The sequence below is a fragment of the Apostichopus japonicus genome, chromosome 5 (assembly GCF_037975245.1).
Source record: "Apostichopus japonicus isolate 1M-3 chromosome 5, ASM3797524v1, whole genome shotgun sequence".
Lineage (NCBI taxonomy): Eukaryota > Metazoa > Echinodermata > Holothuroidea > Aspidochirotida > Stichopodidae > Apostichopus > Apostichopus japonicus.
Genome location: NC_092565.1, coordinates 22,083,863 through 22,107,306, shown reverse-complemented (window position 1 = coordinate 22,107,306; position 23,444 = coordinate 22,083,863). Strand labels below are relative to the sequence as shown.

Here is a 23,444-nt window from a genome sequence, read left to right as displayed (position 1 = left end):
GCCCGCCAGAGATTATCTACGGTGCGAAATTTTAGTGAGCAGATATATTGATAACAATTTGAAGCTATATAATCATCATCCGAACCTTCTGCGTCCAAAAAACTGCATACAGGTCAGTTTTTGTGACACTCTCTCAGTGGAGGAGGGGGGAGGGGCGGGCGGTCCGTTCATCCGTTTTATCAGGACGGAAAATAAATCAGTACCATTAGGGCCTGACTTTAGAATTCGTACCATATGAATGTGAAAGCTTACTTCGAATCGGCAGAATAACAACTGTATAATCAGTGCGCTCTGCTCGCAGTGCTCACATTTTGTTGCCTTGGGCTTCGGGCAAAAAATCGAGCGTAGGCTAGGGTTCATGCGGCCCCCTCCTTCATCATAATCATTCCATGTGGCCCTCCTCTGCAAAAGGTTGGACAACCCTGGCCTAGACCTACCTGCCTGGAAGATCCACATGAATCTTCAACACGTCCCTCATCATGAGTTTGGTTTTCAGATAAATAGGTACAGGTGCCATACGAGCTGTAAACGTTAGGCCTTTGCCTATTTAATTATTAATATTAGGGCCTAGCCTACTCCAGTCTCACGTCTCAGTGTGTAACTGACTCATATGGACGAATTGTCAATTTGTCAAGTAACGCAATAACGTTATTTTGTGAAAATCCGACCACTTTTACCTGCTAGTCCTCAGCACAGTCACCGGGCACACATGCATTGCGTTCATATCAAAAATAGGAACTGAAGCCTTCACTTTGGTTGTTCAGCGTAATAAAGTGACTGTAACTAGTATAGGCCTTGGCTATTAGTACGTAATTCCATGTACACTACTGAAACCGGGATCGGCATAAGTTTACACAAGGGCGCAGACATGTTGTTTATCCAGGAAATGCCTGCGATTGGCTGAAACCCTAAATCTTTTCTGAGATCTATTTTGATTGGTGCTAACACTCTGTGACAACGTCGTAGTGTAATTCATTACGACAGGTCAACCCGCATTGCTGTCCTAACATGAGTTTAAAACAATGATACTGTAGGAGCTGGGGTGATATATGCTTGTGAATGGATTATTTTTCGTCCGACAATGATGATGTCATTTGCACTGCTGTGACTTGTTTGATTTGCATCGGGGACACACTCTGTAGCGGTTTGTAGATCAGCGAATCAGCATGAAAGCAATGATTCCCTTCTCTGGACTTTCTCGAGCCTATTCACACATAGGATTAGTTTAGGCCTAGTTTCGCGAAAATCACGAGTTATATGCTTAGTTGTCATCGCTAAGGTATTAGCCCTACGGCAATGTTTTGAATAGTATAGTATTAGTACAGTAACATAATGACAATAATACAGTCATTGTTATCCTGAGGGTACCTCTTCCAAGGTAACACCCCAGTCATCAGTAACAACAATCAGGCATAGGCCTACATAATTAAGACTAAGAGTCATAGTCTTGTCTTGTCTTGTCTGCTACTGCACTAAACGCCTGGAAGTGGCTATCAACGTACAGTGTATAGTGTAGTGTAGGTCGACAGTAGTTTAATTTAAGTGCAATGTTAGGCCTACAGTACTGGTAGACATAGATAGGCAGCTTCTGGACAACTACATCAAATCAGGGCAAAGAAGGACCACACATCAACAGCCCTTTGGGCGATTTTTGTGGACATCGATAAAGACGTCAAATGCTTCATTTTGAGGTATATTTAGAATAAGATTAGTTCCATATAAGAAGGCCCCTAGCTCTAAATTCAAGGTTGTTCAAATAAATACTTTGTGTGAGGTTGGAAAAAAGGAGGGGGGAGGGGTGCGATGTGCACATCCGTAGCAGTGGTCTAATTCTTCCCTGGTTGAATTAAAAAATCCCCTTACAAAGCCATTTCCCTCAACTGACAATGGGAAGTGTGGGCCTATGGCTGTCCCATACTATTCACCTTTGTGCATGTCACTGAAGCTAAGACTAAACCTGGTGCTATTCATTGCTCCAAACCCAACTCATAACAAGCTAACCTATCAGCATAAGCTCACCTCATAATTGGTATTGGGTCTATGCTATGGTTAACTTGATAAGACTTTGTTGACTTTGAACGACCTTTAATAATGCATTTTTCTAAAAGTATCGAGAAAAAAAAAATCTGGGTCTATGAGATGGCATAGAGCTATCAATCAGGGTTGCTAGATTTGCCAAGGCTTTGTATACCAAATCAAATGACATATTTAACCAAAAACATGTTGACAAACAGACATAAAATCCTCCACTTTGACACATAATGTTCACCAAAATTTGGCCATTGTATTTTTCTGAAAGTCTGCAAACACAAGCTGCATTAATTATAGACCCAGAATCTGCTTTTTAAAACTGATGTGATGTGTGGTCATCTAATGTCCAAAATTATGAAATAAAAAATAAGAGCCATTCTTGTTTTTCAACTGTCTGAAGGTACAAAGGGCACTTTGGAAGCATATATGCATGCATGTACGCACAGAATGTTCAGTGTCTTGGAAAAATGTGCTTAAATTAATAATTATAAGCAAACTTAATAATTTTAAAACAACTAAATTTAAAGCCACAAGCTGCTCAGGATTTTGATGTTGCATACATCTCGAAATAATACCTGTAACGTTTTCAAATCCATTAATTTTTGGTTCTGGGTGTAATGTTTTGACTGTGCACTAATATTTGAAAATGATTATATCATTTTTAGATGTCAAGATTAATATTGGTTGGCAATTTTTAAAGCAATTTACATCTGGCTGGTACTGATGTTGCATGTGTGTTTGAGATTTTACCAGATAAATGCTTGACTGAGCAAATTGTTGTAAAAAGACAAAGTTTGGTGTTTTTTATTTTAGGTCTTACTTTGCTTACCACTTTTATTTTGCAAAGCATAATTTTCAGAAACTTTGAATGAAAACCTTACGTACAGTAAATATTAGTGGTATCTACTAATTAGAATTTCTCGCAAAATGCATTTTAATTATATATTGTGTTTGATAGTTTTGTGGCCAACTCATGAGTTTGAAATTGTTCTCAATAGGTGAAGGTTCTTACCTTCATACCTACAGCCTTTCATCAAGCAGACATCTAGCTCAGTACAACGTTCTTGGCTCATCTGTAATTCATGGTATTAAAGGTAAATCTACACTTCATGTTACTTTCTTTTCTAATAATGGTTTCAAATATAAATTTTGTCAAGGATTCATAAATAATTTGCCTGGTCATGAAAAAACAACATGATCCACTCACAGCCCCAGTTCCCTTACTTGGAAACTAACTGTGTGGTCATGACAAACTAAAGCTATATTTTTGCTCTCTAGAATTACAGAGCATGTTACACAAATCATAAAATCTTGTCCTTTACTGTAGAATTAATTAAGTTCTTGATAAATTGATAGTAGATGCTCTTGTCAGTGCACAAATTCTGAAATATTTGGGGAAGTGGAAATTCTTGGCTATTAGCAGTTATCAGTGTCAATGGACATCATTCTTAAGATTAAGGAAGCAAAATGGAGATGGGCAGGACATCTGATGAGAAGGGGGGGGGGGGACAATAGATGGACCAAAAGATTGACAGAATGGCAACCCAGATACAGAAAGAGAGGTAGAGGCAGACAGAAACGTAGGTGGCGGGATGACATAACAACATACATAGGCAACACATGGACTAGACTTGCAATGGACAGAGAAACTTGGAAAAATCATGAAGAGGGCTACATCCAACAGTGGATGAACACAGCCTGGTGAGCTGGTGAGTGTCAATGGTCTTCCTCGTGTACAGTATTTCTACATCAAATGTTTTTCCTTTCATAGCTTCTTCCAACGATCTGGTGATATTTGGCCAAAAATCACTTTGCCTTGGACGCTTGACTGGAAGCAGTTTTGATGTCACCTCTGAGGTTGCAGAATTTACCGACTGGATTTGGGATGTACAATGGCTCTCTGAGCCTCTTCACCACTTGGCAGTAGCCTTAGGTCATAATGCTGTTGCATTGTGGGATTGTAGTGGTTTCAAATGTACAGAAGTGATCTCTTGTGTAGAGAACTGTATATTGTATCCTTTTTCAAACAGAATCAGAAGATGGATGGTGTTGTATGTTATTGTTTTCATGAAGTTTTTGGACGTTAGTTAATCAGTTATGTTAACATTATGCCTTGTAGTGAAACAACAGTACAAGCATTCTCTTCAGTATACTGTTTTAATGCCTTTGCCTTGTCATTTTAAAGGGTGATTACATTGTATATCCTGAATCCCAACACAATCAATAATTGATTCTTACCAGAGTAACAAAGTAACAGTTTTGTAGGAAGATTAGGGCAGAGGTGGGTTGGCTTACTGACTCAGTGCTGGCTACTGAAAACACCATCAGGTTTACCATCGGTTATGGAAGGTGCTAGTTTTGTCTTAGATGCCTAAAGGCAACGCTCTGAAGGTTTCAGTGCCACTGGTTTGGATCACTGAGCCAGGAGCAATTTATGCACCAGCCAACACCTGGGGTAGGGTTAAGAAGGATAGAGGTTTATATTATGTTTAATCTTTGCACCAGCCATCACCTGGGGAAAGGTTAAGAAGGATAGAGGTTTATATAATGTTTCATCTATGCACCGGCCAACACCTGGGGTAGGGTTCAGAAGGATAGAGGTTTATATTATGTTTAATCTATGCATCAGCCAACACCTGGGATAGGGTTAAGAAGGATAGAGGTTTATATTATGTTTGTCAAAACATGAGCAATGAATATCTCTGTAATGTTCCCTAACTAATAGTCATTAGATATTCTGCCTGTTTCATCGGTGACAGTTGGAACAGTTTAGTACTTGCTGCAGGAGTCGTCTTCAATGAAGTTGTTCTGTGGCGTCCAGCCGGTCACAGAGATGGCTCTGGCAGGTCAATCGTTATTGGCAGGTTCAAGGGTCATGAGGTCAGATTCTTTAGTTTTTAATTGACTTTCATTTACATTGAACGATGATATGTGGACAGAATGTTAAATCAACTCAAAACTTCTTGCTTCTTTGGGAACCAGGATTATTTTGATTTACAGAATAGCATTGAAAGACTTTGTACTTTTTATTGAGGGGGCAGATGGTTTTAAACTCTGTGTCCAAAGTAGAGTGCTCAGAGGGGCTGCAACATGCTGCAGTCAGCCTCCACAGCAACTTTGTCCTTTCTGCTCTGTAGTTTCACACAAATAGTACTTTTGTTCTGCCGAGATATTCCTCTGTTGCTTGGTATCCATTCAGCCTTGCTGCAGTGGATTTTGCAGCCACTGCAGATTTTCTGGTTGACTCGGTGCCTTATATGACATTAAAAGTCCCTGTATGCATATGAGGGATAACAATAATGGCTCATAGATTACAATTTATACCAGGCAGTAATCTAAGTTGAAAGTTATGCTTGTTTTAGCAGTTATGTTACAAATTGGAAGATTGTTTCTTACAGGCACACAGTGAATTGTTCTTCTGTGCTTTTCAAATCAATCACCATACTTTACAATGTGTGTACTACAGTTTCTTTCAACTTGAGTTTACATATTGCTTAAGCACAAGATAATATTGTGGTAAAGAGACAATTTGAAGACATGAATGAATGTTTCTTATTTTTGACAGGGAGTTATTTTCAACATTGATTATAATCCAGAGAAATGCTTGCTCTGTTCGGTGTCTGATGACCGTACCATCAGGCTCTGGGACCTACGGCTGAGGGATGGCTGTACCAGCGGTGACCCTATCAGGACCCTGTATGGACACAGAGCTCGTGTTTGGGATGCTAAACTAATGACAGATGTTATCGTCAGTATTGGAGAGGTTTGTAGGGAGGCCAGAACTTTGTCCATTCAAAGAGATAACTGAAGTATTAAAGATACCAACATTTACCAGTGGTCTAAATTGTCTGACAAAAGAGTTGTATAAATTAAAAAAATATGAAATTACCTAAAAGATTGGGAATTCTTACAATTGTATCTGGCAACAGCAGAGTGGGTGACTTCATCATGCGAAATAAGATGACCAGTGTCTGTTTGTCTTTGCAATGCACAAAGCATTTATCCACAGAAAAAAAACTTTGTTGTTTTCATGAAGCCTTGAATTCAGAGCAAATGGAAAGCTTAGTAAACATTCCTGTTGTGTCGCATTTGAAGGAGAAATTAACAACAAGTAATTGAGAACGTTTACTGTGCTGACATTACAGGGCACTTCCTGGGTTACATATTGTGATAATCTAGAATAAGGAAGGGCTTATCTGACCAAAACAAGTCAAAATTTACCATCTACTCTGAACTATTTTTTCTTCTTCTTTCCTTTTTTTGATCTGGGAGAAAGGGAGGGGGAGAGGTAGTAATGTCAATAATTGTATACGATGTGATCAAACTTTCGTTAACAAAAGAAGAAACATCTGAAATCAGGAACAATGAATTTAAGAAAAGAGGGGGGGTGGAAGAAACCTACAATTTGGCTTGAAATGAGCTGCGATTTTACAATCCAAACACACACCACATTAGATCTACTTGTTTTAATGCTCCACAAGCTGAAATGTTCTATACAAATATTGCAATGAATCTCAGTAGCATAGGAAACTGATCAGGGGAGGGTTGGGGGGGAGAGGTGTGCAGCCCTTCCCTGGTAGACTTTTCTTTTTGTAGATGCCTGGCAGGTAATTCAAATATTTTATAAGTATTTCAACGTCTTTTTTGTTTTAGTCGGGCTGTTCCGTGTGTTTTATCCAAATAGCTTCATATATTCTCCAAAATACTTAAAGAATTATCAGGTATGATAAAATGAAAATTTTATCATTTCAGTGGTTGACAGTCTTTTTTCAAAAGTGGGGGGGGGCATGTATAGCTGATCCCTGTGTTCCTCTGTTTCTAAATCTCTGTATCATCTCACCTATGGTGGTACAATCATATTTTCAATAGCTTTATCGCAATATTTTGTTGTTCTTTTAATGCTTCTATCTAGGATGCTTGCTGTTTTGTGTGGAATTACGAAGGTTCCATTATTAAGAAATTCACCGGACACAAGGTAACAGAACTTAATTCAGAGCAGTCTTTGAGGATGCATTATTAGTTATAGGTTAAGACTTAAGAGTCTTAAACATTTTAGAGTCAATTAATCTCTGGTCATTGGTAACTTATTACACCCACACATCCAAGTGTGCACAATACAAACAGTCGCTGCCTGGGGAAGTACAGGTCCCCACATCTACATGTCCCCTAGAATTCCCATAGGGTGTAGCCAAAAACCTGTTCATGCAAGTATATTTAAAAGTTACCTCCAGGCAACCATTTATACCCCTTGGCGAACAGATGCAATGGAGATTAAGTGTCATGCTCAAGGACAAGACCAAGTGATCTGGCCAGGACTCGAACCTGCAACCCTTAGATCGTAAATCCATTGCCTTAACCATTCAACCTTTCAACACTCTCATATTGCTTTGCCATTGTCTCAATGGATAAGGGACTTGTTGCAAAGCTTATTGAGAGTGTTACCTGTCAAATAATCAGCTAAACATTTATTGACATTAAAAATTGTTAAATGATTTGACTGAAATTGCTTGCTGTAAATAAGAAATCGAAATTAGTTAGGAAAATGAATTATTATAAACAGTTAAAGGGTTTGATGATTACAAATGACAGGTGCAGGGGCAAATTATCTTCATTATGATTGATTGTATTATATTTTCTGTTAATTTGTTGCTTGAGGTATATTAATCAATCCACCCACCCATCAATCAATGACATTTATCATACTTAAATCATACAAATGCTCTGTGGCGCCGAAGCACATACACAAAGAAGAAGTACTGCCGATTTGCCAACTGAAGAAACCATGGAAACATTTAGCACTGTTTACGCTGCTAGCTTTCTTTTTTCACATCAGGGTCAAAATATTTGGAGTGTTGCCGTGAATGAAAGCAAACATCTTATTGTAAGTATTTGTTCTGAACTTTAAGCTCAATTTTCCTAAAAGTTAGATTGTTTTTATGGATAAAAAAGCCACTTTATTGATCATTACATATCTCTTGAATGTTCCCTCAGTCTTTCACTCCAAACAAAATTCCTTGAAAAACAGTTTTTACTTTGTAGGCTACTAAAAATCCAGTCGTGACAATCCAGTATGTAATTGTATTTATAATTTGTTTTATGCCTGCAAAAATTTAAAGAATTAAGTAAAAAAAATTCTAAAAATATCTCACAACCAATATCTCAGGGAATGAATGGGACAAATTTAGGCTATAAAAGATAAAGAAAGAATCAAAAGACTGTGTTCATAAACTAGAAGAGATCTCTCAGTTTTGTTCCTCTTGTCTGCTACAGGTGACCGGTGGAGGAGATTCCAGTATCAGACTTTGGTCCTTAGCAACCATTGCAGATGCTGGTAAGAGATTCAGATTGTTTTGTGTTTTCAAAACCTGACCAATTGTATTTGATATGAACGGACCTTGATATAAGGACTTGCAGGGGGTGGACTGTATTAAGCATGCATGCATACATGTCAGACTATCCACCATTTCCCACAGTAAGATGGTCAGGTCAGGTCGCATTCAACTTAACTACCAGGATGACAAGACTGACGAGTATCGAAATGAAGATGATAAATGCTACCGCCCATTTCCCATTGTCCCCCCACCCCCGATAGCAGATTGTTCCTTTTTAGTGATGATGCAATGTTTCTGTCTGTTTTTATTTTCAATTAGAACACACCACAGAATGCTTAGACATGGAGGTAGCTGCAAGAAGTGTACTGGGAGAAGCTATGACAGAGGAAATGAGTGGATTTACTCCTAGATTAGTATCACTTCTTAGAAATGAACTGCTGGTTATGATGCAAAATGGGTAAGAATTCTTTTCTTAACTCTCATCATATGTCTTCCATATGTATATTTAGGAGAGCATCGATATAAACAGAAAATGTCAATGGAAATGAGGCTTTTGATCAAAGAAAATTTGAGGAAAGTTCCATGCCAAACATTGGGGTTGTGCAGGTGGGAGAGGAGAGGGGCGGGGTAGAATGGGAGGGTAGGGGATGGGAGGTTCAATCAGAACCAGTGGAACTGCATTCTAGCTTTCTGTATATAACTACCTGTCTCTTAAATTTGGAAGGCAATTAGCAGTGCATGCATAGCAAAGGTAGGCAGTATTAATCCCAAATTTTAACATGCTAAAAAGTTTTCCAAATTTCCCTCCTAGACGTTCTAACCTTCCAGATGTTAAGGAATGTTTAAATTAGAGTACTAAATGTCTCTGTAATAAAGGAAGAAAGCTAAGAAAGTGACCCTCACATGATTGTTGAAGCTGAATATGAGTGACCGTTATATGACTTTCTAGCATATTTTGGGCCATAAATGTTGACGATTTAAAAAGCTATATAATTTTTTGCAATAGATTTAGTAATTATGTTGAAGAAGTAGGATGCCAAGAATAGTTTTGAAATTCAGCTGAAAACTTAAATGTTGAATGCCAACATGATTCCAAATAGCTATCTATGTGCATGTCATATTTTGGGGTATTGTTTGAGTGATGAAACACAAGTAGGAATCACATTTATACACACTGGGCCAAGTAGTCAGAAAACTAACAGAAAGGCATTACACATAGGTCTGAGCTCATCAACAAGTAATTTGCTGAACTAAGTATGACTGCATGTGATCAGGGTATTAATGGCTTTCAATTCTTCCCACATCCTCCCTCTCCCCCTCCCACTCCCCCTCCTACTCCCCCTCCTCCAATCCATGAGTCAGCAGAAATGTTTTGAACCTGGTAATAGTAAAGGTATATTGGAGTTTCTTTTTGGTTTCACCTACATTTTCTCTTTGAATATCATTTGCCATTTGGTGCCTGAAAACAGCATATTTTGTTGACCAGAGTTGGTGAAATGTTTAACCTACTCTAAGACCAGACCTCTCCCACTTTACAGTCCTCGGATTTTATGTGCCATCTCCCAATTAAAAGGACTTCATGTAGGTGGACCTACTGTCCCCGGATCATACAAAAGTGTTCTGAACTATTTCAAAATTGTTTGAAAAAGGCCTGCATAATTTCAATTTTACCTGTTTTCTGTCCATTTGTAGAAGCAGTTTCATTCAAGTTCATTCATAACTCACATATATATGCAACATAGATCATTGAACAGTAGCCTGTAGGCCACATTGAAAACATCTTTCTGCACTTTCTGATGAATAATGATACTTTTGCAGATATCTCCAAGGTTTTTGGCATTTGATTATTTTCTACAAAATACTTCTTTCTCGTTGATGCGTATCTGACCAACATCCTTGAAACATGAAACCACAGATAACACACTGAGAGGCACTCATTAATTTCACCCTACCTTTACAAGAACTCATTAATTTCACACTACCTTTACAAGTACTCATTAATTTCACACTACCTTCATAAGTACTCATTAATTTTACACTACCTTTATACAAGTACAATGTAGGTACTAACCCTTCATGTCAATATCAAATAAATGTTATGCGACATGCCTCTGGATTACCTGAAGAAAATGTGGTCACCTTAACTGATTGTGGAACCAGAAGTGAAAGTAAACAGAATTGGAAATGAATGACTGTTTTCATGAGCTCAATCCGGAGGTAGAATTGAATTGAAAAAGAAGATGAATGAAATTCAATAGTAAAATAATTCATGCGTTTAAGGCAAGTTGGGAATGGTGTTATTTATATCTCAATCCTTTTTGTTTTGTTTTTTGGATAGATATTTGCTCGGGTATGGATTTCTCACTAAGACATGGAGACTGATTGTTAACAATCCAGAATATCAGTCATATTGCATCATGAAGGAATCCCCTGACAACAGATTAGTTGCCATAGGAACTATAAAAGGACATGTTTTTGTCCACAGATTGGGTAAGTTAGTCGAATGGGATTGATTGCTATTGTATGAAATTGATAACAAATACAAAATGTTAAACTTAGGGTAGAGTTAGGGTCACCATATGTCCCAGACACTTTTGGCTGGAATTGGGATCCCTATATGCCGTTTCTTTGTTAGGGGTTGCCGGTCAGAATTGGGTTCCCTATGTAACCATTTCTTTGTTAGATGTTGCCGGTCAGAATTGGGATCCCTATGTAACCATTTCTTTGTTAGATGTTGCTGGTCAGAATTGGGATCCCTATGTAACCATTTGTTTGTCAGGGGGTGCTGGTCAGAATTGGGATCCCTATGTAACCATTTCTTTGTTAGAGGGTGTGGGTCAGAATTGGGATCCCTATGTAACCATTTCTTTGTTAGAGGGTGTGGGTCAGAATTGGGATCCCTATCTTACCATTTCTTTGTTACAGGGTGTGGGTCAGAATTGGGATCCCTATGTTACCATTTCTTTGTTAGAGGGTGTGGGTCAGAATTGGGATCCTTATGTAACCATTTCCTTGTTAAGCAGTGTCGTACCTTGCATACCATTTAACAAGAGATTACACCCCAATTTGATTCGATTCAACCCCAGGGGAAGGGATTTCGATATTAGTATGTTAATGAACAATGGAAAACTGACAACCTATTCAACAAAGTGGACAAGGGCAGAGAAATTTCAGGCTAGAATAAATTGGTTTGAACCTTTGACCTCTGGGTTGCAAGCCCTGCACTCTACCAACTATTTCCAGATTGAGTGTAAAGTGTTATACATTGATTCTCCTCACTTTGCAGATGATGGTGCTCGTTTGCTTCAAGTCTCTGTTTACTCTAGCAAAGTCCTCAGTCTTTGTTGGGGTTCAGGCGAAGATATCTTCTCCTCCGGACCAGAGGGAGCTGTGGTAAGTTACTTTGAGTTGCTAAGGAAAGGTGTCTTCTATTCAATTGCAGTCCTTTGGAAAAAAAAAAAATGTTTTTGTTTTTTTGGTAGTTGTTATCTGCTGACTCTCTGATGTATATTTAATGACTTAAGTTAAGTGTTCTTTCCCAATTTACTTTTGAAATATTAAATATCTGGTTAAAATTCCCCCTGATAATTTGATCAGTGTGATATCACTCTTGTTCACTTTTATGTTGAACACAAATGTGACAACTTAAAATATTAATATCACAACAAAAATATATGCACATGGGGAATTAAATGGAAATTTGGTATTAATATTCACAGAAAGGTCTGGCAATGGTATAGTTGTTTGAATGAAATATTTCTTTCAGACCAGCCTGCACAACCTTTAGTCAAGTAATCAACTTGATGATTACTTTGCTATCATCTTGTTAGGCAACCTGTAAAAAAAAGAAAGCTGCAGCAGCTGCAAAATCCCCTGCAGCAAGGCTGAATCAGATATCAAAGAGTAGAGATTATCTAGGAAGATCAGCAGTGCTTATTGTGTGAATTCGCAGAGCACAAAAGATTATTGTCCTTACTTTTGACACAGGTACATTACCCTTCTTCACAGATACAGTACTGAAGAGTATAGTCATTATTCAGATATGATTATTAGAGGTAAAGTCTTTGTGTTTGTACAAAAGATTGCAGCCTAGCTGCAAGATGCTGCAGCTCCCTCAGCATCATACTTTTGACACAGCTCATTACCCTTCTCCATAGATACAGTACTTTAGAGTGTAGTCAAGTCTTCATGTCTGTACAAAGATTGCATCCTATGCAGCCTAGCTACAAGATGCTGCAGGCCCCTCAGCATTATACTTTTGACACAGTTTATAACCCTTCTCCATAGATACAGTACTTTAGAGTGAAATCAAGTCTTCATGTCTGTATAAAAGATTGCAGCCTAGCTGCAAGATGCTGCAGCCCTCTCAGCATCCTACTTTTGACACAGCTTATTACCCTTCTTCATAGATACAGTACTTTAGAGTGTAGTCAAGTCTTCACGTCTGTACAAAAGATTACATCCTATGCAGCCTAGCTGCAAGATGCTGCAGGCCCCTCAGCATCCTACTTTGACACAGTTCATTCCCTTTTTCGCAGATACAGTACTTTAGAGTGTAGTCTTTTTATTAAGACAAGATTATTAGAAGTCAAGTCTTCATGTCTGTACTGTCTCAAACTTTTTAGTTGCTAGTTCCGACAGACCTTGCTACCCGGATTGAGGGTAAATAAAATAGAGATCTTACAGTTTGAATTTTACTAGGTTTTCCTCACCTCTCCTAGGTTTTTGATACTTGAAGCAGGAATTACTATTGCAGGATTGATTTAGCTTCATGCATCATACTAAGAAAAACACACAGCAAAGACAGAATCAAATGAGAACATATTCAATGAGACAAATGAGACAAAAATGTTGTTAAGTTATTCAAAATAAAAAGACAGTCTAGATAGACATTACATTATTTTTACCAAATATAACATTAATTATTGTATTGCCACCAGTAATTCTTCCTTTTCCCCAAATATTTCTTGCATAAAAAATTACTCTGAAGTATGGTCTACAAATTATGCAGAAAATCTGCCAAGTAATTGATGATTGGGAATCAATCAACCAATGACTATTGGTTTCGACCAGATTGCCAATAGTTTTTAACATCTCATTATCATGTGTAAATAGCTAAGTTCAAGATTCTATATTTACATAATTTTTTTTGGTAATCAAAGTTACTGATTGTTTTGTTCTCTTTGGTAGATATGGTGGAAGGTAGCGCAGAATGAAAATGGGAAATTTGACCTGACTAAAATTTGCGATTATATTCTGTGTCATTCTCGTCATCGCTGGTTGACATCTGTGACCATTCTCCCGGATGACGTTGGCTTTGTATGTGGAGACAAAAGGGGATCAGTTTTCCTTTACAGGAATGGAGTTGGCTCCAAGGTGGGATTTACTGAAGATGCATTATTATATATATCTAACAATTAAGTCCTAGGTGACTTAGTGCATGAGGTTCCACGATGTTCTTGTAAAAGTCACAGGGAAAGAGATATATGGTATAACACAATTACCTCACTCTCTGGAAAATGGGTCAAGTCTGGAAAACTAAGGAAAAAGAAAGAAAAAAAAATCATTTCTGGGTCTTTGAAAGTCCATGATATTGAACTAAAACTAAGGAAAAAATTCTTTCCTGGGTTTTACAAAGTCCTTCAATTTGAACTTTGGTCTGGAAAATGGAAGTTAATCCTTATTTGAACACTTCTTTGTATTTTCGTGTCTATTTCATAAAGGGTTTCCTTTTCGAAAAAAATGACTGTCTCTGTCACAAGTGCGCAGGTTTGGATGTTTACTCTTCTTTGATTTGAATAAAAAAAGTGACCTAGTCTGGAAGCAATCCAGTGAATGGCATCGGGGTTAACCTTACTGGGTTAGATGATATGCTTAACATATCGATGAAAAGGTTAGGCAATGGCATGTGATCCTTTGGACCCATGGCTCTTGAGACCTCCCCCTATCCTCAATGTTATGACAGTGGTGTATCGAACAGTTTGCAAGAGTTACAAATGGTTAGACTTACTATAGGTATCCTAACGATAGGTCCTCATTAGTGTGTAGGCTTCATAGTAAACCTGAAAACATGGTCTTGGTCATGCAAAAGTCTGGAATGTCTTTTGTTGAAAAGCATGGTAACCATGGTAAAAAGATTAAAGCAATGGTCTATGCAGACTTTTCAAGCAACTTCAAGAACACAGAGATGAGTGGCATTTTATTCTTTAAATCAAATCTTGAAACCTTACCACACTGGTATTTAGTAATGACATATATGGAATTGTTCTCAGCATTTTGTGAGGAACAAAATTCATAAGCCTCCAAAAATTGCTGAAAAGTAAGTTACTTAGTTATTATCTTAGATGCAAACTTTTTATTGATTGTTTGAAAACAATCTTAAATTGATTCTACATGGATAACCAAACTTTCTGGATGAGGTTCACATTTTAAGCTTTTAAACCATTTTCTTTAATATCATACTCCTATTCACTGATAAAAATCAGTCAAATTTATCATATAATTTACAGTACAGTCTGTAAGATCTTTCTTATCCAATGAGGTGAAATAAGCTGGTTAATAACATGAAGACTTGCTAACCATGACAACTTCAGTCCAAAATCTTGGTTGGAAAATAAGGTAGACCAGCGTTTCCTAAACTATGTGTTGACAAGATTTCACAGGGGTCACAGTCTGGGTAGCGGATGTAAAGTAACTAGATATAATAATCAAGAGCGCACCCAGAGACATTTACTACACCACGGAAGCAGCTATACATACGTAAACAAATCGCCACAAAACAGCCAAAAACAAAAAAGATTTGATTAGTAACTAATTTTTCGGATAGAATCTGACAGTAAAGTTCGTCCCTACCACGCTGTTTCCCAGGTTTTGATAAAGGTATGTCTGCTGTTGTTGCAATCAATGACAATCAAATCATCAATCACAGGAAAGTAAATATGACTTTAGGCTTTAAACAGTTATGGGTGTCAACCAGCAGAGGGAAATCACAATTGGGGGGTGTGTTGCAAAGGAAAATGTTTTGAGAGAAGTAAGAGGCTAGACTAGTCACATCGACTATGATATTGTTATTTATTGGTACTTGTTTGACAGTTAAGCAAATTTGGCGATACTGCAATATGATGCCCTCGTGACAGTCGTGCAGCAAGAGCATAAACTAACTAGTTTTCTGTTCAAGCATGTTTCAGAGAAGGAATCGAAAAATGCAATGGTCGCAATTGAACTTATTTAACCCTTTGCCATCATCTGATGTTGGAAAATTGGCTGTGAACAGTAAATTAAAGGAACAAGTAAGAGTTCTGCTTATTTAACATAGCATTTTTATCTAATTTATTGTTAGTATGATTGACATTAAGATGTTGAAGAAAATTTTCATACGACCATCTTCCCACAACCCCCCCCCCGCCTCCAAGGTACGTTCACACGCCCTCATGTGTCACAAAGCAGTTACCGCCTCTCATACGAGAAATCCCAGGGGAAATCCTGTTAATGCACAGGTCTTGATCTTACAGCTGATGGCTGGTTCGTTTTGAATTAATACATATATTAACAGATTTACGGGAAACAAATACTTGGAAGAATGCTAATTTTGTTCCCGTTTTGTAAAAGAGGTCGATTGTGGACCATGTCAGCCATCCCATGCTGAGAGAGTGTCTACAGGGGTGCAATCTCCATTGTTATGTATGTAGAACAAGTTGTCTACAATCGATGAGGAGGCTTTTACAATTCAAAGAAAGAGAAAAGCTTCAAATCCAATTAAAGAACCTGTCAGCTTGATTGAAGATTGATGCAAAAAACTCTTCTGAGCATTTGTGATAGGAGACCATCACGTTTTCAAAATGTGTACGATTAAAGCGAAACAATTTTATTTGTACCTGATTTTCCTGAAACTTTTTAATATGTCATATTTTTTTATTTATATAAAGTATTATATTCTGTCTATGGTGATACTTATTTGTATTAAAAATAGTTTACATAGTCACTCATCTTCTCCATTCTTAATATTATTTCGGCTACAGTCAGAAGACCCATGTGACAGTCATATTGCAATCCACGGTAAAACAGGCGTCTCGTTCATTGCACAGCACGACGGATTTTTATACAGTGCCGGCCGTGATGGAACCTATCGCAAATATTCTGTCACTGAAGGATGGAAGCTACGACTGATACATACCTTTAAGGTACGGCTCGCTAACTTCTTAGGAGTAACGGCACTTTGATTCCATCGATCCCCCTTGCTCGCAAGGATGCTAGCATCTAAAACAAGCAAAACAAAACTAGAAAAAACTAAAAGTCCATCCTCAACAATTCTGATAAGTCTCACTGCTTTATGTTATGTGCACATCAGTGAGTCTTTTTCAAGATTCACCTAGCTCATTGAAGATTCTGATGATTAGATTCATTTGAACATATTGTAACAACAATAACAACAAAATCAACAATAGGAATAGTGAAGGCAACCGTGTTGTATTTATGCAATTGATTTGTAGACTGGTGTATTCATTAAGTGCTTTAAATTGAATAACACTTCCAGACAAAAAAAAATTCTCCATTTTCTTCATTTTTTAAATAGAACTTTCTCTAGCAGGGATAAGATAGAAATGTTCTACATTTTTAAGAAACAAGATGAAATGAAGCTTCTCCAATAGACCAATATTTAGACTAATCAATTTTTAAAGATCTTTTTAAGTAATTGCCAAGTCCTTTTTGAAAATGTTGCAATTATTGTTAATCTTGACTGTCTTCAATTCATGTTTTTTTTTTTCGGCAGGTTCAAAAGGGTTTTGATTGGCTAGAGAAACTTATATTCACATCCTCAGACCTACTTGTCATGGGCTTTCATTCGGTGAGGATATTCAATTGTTTGTTTTCATCCTTTAACCATGGAATATTAGAATCTTGTACATTGCATTCACATCTCTAGAGGATCACATTTCATATTTAAGTTTGACCTTGGTTTAAAGGTCTATGAGCAACATTTTTGTAATCACTCTATTAAGCAGTAGAAATCATGAAAATAGCTGCACTTCCCATCAAAGATGAAACATTGTTTTTTTCTCAATTCTACTTTTATTTATGAATAAACATTAGCTAATTATGTCCATTGATGATGTTAAGGGAGTGACTGCCTAATTTTCTGTTATGTTACCCCTTTGTTTCCGAAACCTTTGTTTCAAGGACACTGAACACAGGTTTGTGGGCCTAAGGTGATTTATTGAAATATTTTATTGTCTTCTTTGAAAAAAGGAACATCACATTATTCAAATGATATATGTGGACTTGTTATAAGGGGTTAACTTTATTCAAGGATAAATAAGAAATTTTGATGAACGCAACACTCCACATCATAGTTTGCACATATTTAATGAGTTCCCCAGACTTATCAAACCTTCAAATGTGCTCATCTTGGAAAGAAAAGAGCTTTTCGCAAATTTTCAACAGAGTTTGAATGAGATTAACACACAACACATGTTCTCTTCCCTGTAATGTGTGTTGCTACAAAAAAGAAAGAAAAAAACGGTTGCATTACATAGATGTTGTAACTAGAGGCTATCCAGGTATGCATATAAACTCCATAAAATCCAGAATTGGCATAAATGAGGTTAGGTCATGGAGGTTGTACAGGCTGTAACTCATAGGAGATACTCAGCATGCTATGAGTGAATTGACACAAAAACATTTATATGGAGTACATCAGTTGTGAAACTATGGCAGGTCATGTTATATTTATCCTTTTCTCTTCTGTAGGGTGAGAATGTTGATTGGATCATAAATGTCTACCACCCTGGAATTTTTGGCCTTTTTATTTATCGGTCTTTTAATTATATACAAGTAAATTCAACAAACGAAAACTGATTATGAAATAAATTTTAAGTTGAATACTTTTCCAGTTATGATGGTAGTAACTAATAGAACATTGTTAGCTAATGTCTGTGCAGTTCATTGTCTTGATTTAGCTGTCTGTAATATTTAATAGTTTTGAATTGCCTTGAAAGATGTAAAATGAAATTGAAATTCAGCTGTACCTTTTGTATGGTTCATAACGACAGGCATATTTTGTGGTGCACAACGCAACAACCAATGAGACACTGATGAAGGTAAATTGCGGTGGAGGTCATAGGTCATGGGGAGTTGTGCACACCCAGGATCAGACTACATTTGCATACATCAAAACCAAGAAGGTTGTCATCTATTCAACAGGAAAAGACTATTCTGGACATGTCCTCCTAAAGGTAAAAATTGATCAAGATGGTGTTGAAACTAATCCTAAAATCATCTGATATTTTGAAGAATTTAAGAGCTCATTATTTATGGTTCAACAAAATGGATAACTTAGATATTGGTATTAAATATGGTGATATCTATTTTGGCATTTCATATATTCACAAGTCTGGAAAAAATAATTGGTGTGGTTTCTGATCCTCTCTGAGGACTTTATTGGCAAACTTAATTTCTTTTGTTTCATATCTTAATTATGCATTAAAAATTCAAAAGAGAAAGTGGTTAGTGTAGAAACAAAAAGACAACACAAAGAGAAATCCGAGATATTAGATAGTATGTTTTTCTAATTGATTTTTGTGTTTTTTCTGTGAACCAGAATTTTTACCCGATGCGCCTTCCATGAAAATCTGGGTAATTTCTCAAAGCCTAAAGCCTTTTTAAATTTCCAGATTGCGTTGTTGGTATGCATTTCTACGTCTGTGTTTAGTTCCATAGCTGTTGTACATAAGAGTTTGTTCAACCAATTTATTTGTTATAACATATGGTGCTGCAATCTTGCAGTTTTAATTTATAAATATTTCTTTTTGTATTTTCTTTATGTACCTCACCGATCAGCTGTCACTAACTATTAAACTCAGAGACAAATATAAAACTCTGTTAAGATTCATTTTGTAGTAAAATTTAATCAAATACATTATGCTTCTTCAATGTCTTCAAATGATATATCATCAAAAAGAAACAAAAATATGGTAGCCAGACTTTTGACCGAAGCACCAGTGATGGTAGGCATTGAGCGAGTCATAAAGTCACGTGAACTTGCTACAATGACAAGACTGAAAAAAGATCGTACAGTTAATAATCTACAGACATATAAACAGTGCAGTGACTCAAGTCAGCGACGTAGCCAGGAATTTGAAAGGGGGGGAGCACTTTTTGCGATTGATATGGATTTTCAAAGTTGTAGGCACGACTATCTGAGCGGAGCGCCACCATCGGTTGGCGCGGAGCGTACAAGAAAATTTTTGGTTTTACAAACCCCCCAGATGGCCGGAAACGGCCCTTCCCGAGTGTTCATTCTGGTTCCCTGGCCTCTTGCTATCTTGAGACAATATCACTTTTAAACCCAAAAAACAAATGAGTTAAAATAGTACGTAATTCAATACTACATAATGTATTTAAAATTAGCAAGGTACATGTACAGAGTAGTCTTACGTTTCAACTTCTGATACTTATAGATACAAAGATAGGCCTGAAATGTCTTTGATACAACTATAGCCAGTAATTGTCTTTGATACAACTGTAGCTATTAAATGTCTAATTCAATACTACATAATGTATTTAAAATTAGCAAGGTACATGTACAGAGTTGTCTTACGTTTCAACTTCTGATACTTATAGATACAAAGATAGGCCTGAAATGTCTTTGATACAACTATAGCCAGTAATTGTCTTTGATACAACTGTAGCTATTAAATGTTTAAGTTAGCCTAAGAAGAGAAGGCAAGAGCTATCCGACGATTGCCATCTGATTCAAATTTCTCAACTGTTTTCTCAACTGAAATATTATCTGTGTAAACGGGTTCTTAACTAGATGTTAAAAAACTGACAAGATCGGATCCTAGTCTTTTTCGGCGGGTAGAGTGTTGAATGAAATGGCACGCGATAGAAATGACAGCCTAGATGACAGAAGAATAGGTCACCTAATTTAGCCATATTCTTGCTACGTTCATTTCAATAGTTTTTCCTGTCTATAGACTCTTAAACTCGTCCAGCAAGCTTATCGATTTGAATTATGGGTGTTTTTAAAAAAAGATAACTTGGCCAAAAAAAAAATGTAGGCCCGGGCCTACAGTGCTACATACTGGCTACGCCCCTGATCGTATGATATCATAATCAGCAGATTTTGTTTCCTGTTTGAAGTCTTTTACATGTTCTTTTACATAATATATCAGAAAGACAAACATATTGCTCTTTTACATTTTTTTCCAGTAGGATGATTCTTGTTTATTGTCCAATGTCTGGACTTTAATACATTTGACGAACTTAACTGATGGACAACATAAACTTTCATATTTTGTAATATTGCCAGATATGCAGTGGCCTAAAAACAAATATCGTTATCGCAGTGTATTAGCAATGTAATAATTATTACAGGAAGTGCGTATCACGTACGATTGCTAGCTTAGCTTCATAACATGCTGTTCGTGCAACACCTTAGGACGACTCATAGAACGAACGTTGTCGACGTTGTTGTGCATACAGTTCGTGACATTCCATAGAGTGCGGTTAGGTAGGCAATATATATTTTATTACACAGTGGCCAACTGTAGGCTTGTAATTGGCTATAAGCTAAATTTAGCTAATTACATCTGCCAAACTAAGTAAGTAGTTGGATCAGTAGGCGTGAATGTTACGACGATTACAATCGAGTTAACGGAGCTGACGAGTATTCAAGATCAAAAGAGCACTGACAAAATACCATGCTAAAAAATGACAGTTTAAAAAAAAATCGACACTGAAAGGGGGGAGTGGTCGCTCCCCCTGCTCCCCCCCCCTGGCTACGTCCCTGACTCGAGTGATAGACTTGAGTTAGGAAAATGCATGACTTCACATGACCTTAACATGAACTGATTTTGTACTTTCCTCAACAGTTTTTCCTTTGCCTGCTTTGAACACAACATATTCTGATAAGCTCATTTTACAGATAGAATTTATATTTGAAGGCACTTTTGAAGAAATGGCAGACAATCAAATTGATACGTTTGCAGCTGAATCGCTTTAGAGTGTTTTATTAATTCAGAACTGACCCTGCATCATAAACATCTGTGGCTCATCAATCAAAGTGGCTGGACAGCTTAGTCTAGCACACATATCATTTATCAGTTCCTCAAATGCAACATAAACCTCAATGGGGGAAAACAAGGCTTTTACGACCTCCCATAAAATATTTTATAATTCCTTACAATTCTTGACGCTCAAGAGTTCTTTATTGTTTTAATATGACGTTAAAAGAACATGGTGCTGGTGAGTTATTAGAATTTGTAAAACAATGGATTAACATTAACATTTAGTTAGACCTGAACTGAACACTGAAGAGCACCGTCAATTAAGTCTTAAAGGAGCACTCGACATATTTAGTATATTTTAAAGGTGAATTTCTTGAACACTGGAAAAGCTGTAGAAAAATGACAAATTCTCAGTTTTTGATGATCTATTAGTATTATCAAGACTTCTGGTAAGAATTCTACCTACAGTCGTCCATCGGTATGTTAAAAATACATAGCAGACTACACCTCAGAACTTAAATTAAACCTTACGCCATTGGATGGCTCCATTCAGGCAGCGGTTCGAGTTTAGTTGATCATCCAGTTTTGATTCTGTGCTGTTTCATGTGGATGTCAAAGGTCATTTGAGGTCAAATTTTGAAAATCGTGTCACATGATAACTCAAAAAGTAAAGCTTGAGTAAACTTCATACTGGATATATGTTTACATGCTGTTTGAGGACAACACCACTATTGCTTTTTGTTGGGGGTGGTCAATGCCTCAAAAGGTCATTTGAGGTCCACAAAGGTCATAGCTTGAATTAATTTATTCAGAATAACCCCCAAGTACAACTTTGATGCAGTCACTCATACACTAAATATTTGGTATGTGAATCCACCTTATTATAAGGTACAATATGCTTGGTGTGTATTTTACATTTGAATGTTCTAATATAAAATTTGGCAGGGCATCATTTCTGGTTTTGATGGTATTTAATACTAAAATGTTCCCATTGCAATACAGGTCATTTAGGTTGTCTATTGTAGATCATACTTCATAGTGTGGCTCAGTCAAGATTTTAAAGTTTTTCACTTTTGTCGTTAGCATGTGATTAACATTATAAAAAGAAAAATTGACCAGGCAATAAAAAATTGTTGAGAAACATCAAATTCATGAACCAGTCACTTTAAGTGAAGGTCTCTGCGCAAAAGAATATAATTTGTGTAAGCCAGATGTAAAGGCCTTTAATAAACGTCCATGATTTGATTGTACTTGAAATTCCCAAGGATATTTATTTCTCAAGTGTTGGAGGTTCCACAAATCTTTCAGACAAATCTCTCAAATCTAGTTGATGAAGTGATTAAATCCTTTTAGGTCATCAGTACTGGCATAAAATATGCTAGAAAGTCAAATACTGGTCACTCATGCTCTATCTTCAGCGTGCATTATTTTGCCTTCACCTTCAAACTAATTTTCCTGACTGAAACAATTAATTGTCTTATTTCATTCCCCTCAATATCTAGATAGACATTTGGAGATGCAAAACCACCAAGATAGTTTAAAAACTTCTAAAATGAATTCTAATAGCATAACTGATAAGCGGAATGCAGAGGCCCTTTATGAAAGGTTGATTTGAAAATTCCAAGGATTTGGAGATTTTCATGATTCTCGACAGATGAGTAATTTGTTATCCATACAAGCGTATTTTGACGGCTACCTGCCTTCACTTTTCATGATGGGTGAGCATTGAATATTCTAGTTGGACAAATGTATAGGTCATTACAAAGACAAAAGCAAATAATGGATCTGAATGAAACCTTTATCGTCTAATCAAAGCTAGTCATATGTGTTTGTGGGTGAACCTGAAAGGCTTGTAACTTATTCCAGGATCTAAAACCAAGTTATGTTCTAACAACCCCCCTCCCCCTTCTTTACCAGGCCCAGACTACAGCCCTTGGATCTTGGAAATATCTTGGAATAATATATATATATATACAGCGATGTAGCCAGGAATTTGAAAGGGGGGAGCACTTTTTGCGATTGATATGGATTTTCAAAGTTGTAGGCACGACTATCTGAGCGGAGCGCCACCATC

The 23,444-nt window shown here is 36.9% G+C and overlaps 1 protein-coding gene across 3 annotated transcripts in view; it reads left to right on the top strand.

Annotated features, from left to right (window-relative positions):
• Positions 1-981: 981 nt before the first annotated feature.
• Positions 982-23,444, top strand: part of LOC139968040 (tRNA (34-2'-O)-methyltransferase regulator WDR6-like) — a 57,694-nt gene continuing 35,231 nt past the window's right edge. For all 3 annotated transcript variants that reach the window (XR_011793210.1, XM_071972345.1, XM_071972346.1), the window contains exons 1-15: positions 982-1,144; positions 3,030-3,125; positions 3,803-4,043; positions 4,764-4,911; positions 5,597-5,794; positions 6,944-7,006; positions 7,865-7,912; positions 8,302-8,362; positions 8,682-8,820; positions 10,702-10,853; positions 11,650-11,756; positions 13,554-13,739; positions 16,382-16,543; positions 17,134-17,208; positions 18,413-18,595. Coding sequence is in view for 2 of the 3 variants with exons in the window: in XM_071972345.1 (XP_071828446.1) it covers positions 1,060-1,144; positions 3,030-3,125; positions 3,803-4,043; positions 4,764-4,911; positions 5,597-5,794; positions 6,944-7,006; positions 7,865-7,912; positions 8,302-8,362; positions 8,682-8,820; positions 10,702-10,853; positions 11,650-11,756; positions 13,554-13,739; positions 16,382-16,543; positions 17,134-17,208; positions 18,413-18,595 (1,944 nt within the window). In the remaining variant the exon portion in view is untranslated. The remainder of the gene's footprint in view (positions 1,145-3,029; positions 3,126-3,802; positions 4,044-4,763; positions 4,912-5,596; positions 5,795-6,943; positions 7,007-7,864; positions 7,913-8,301; positions 8,363-8,681; positions 8,821-10,701; positions 10,854-11,649; positions 11,757-13,553; positions 13,740-16,381; positions 16,544-17,133; positions 17,209-18,412; positions 18,596-23,444) is intronic.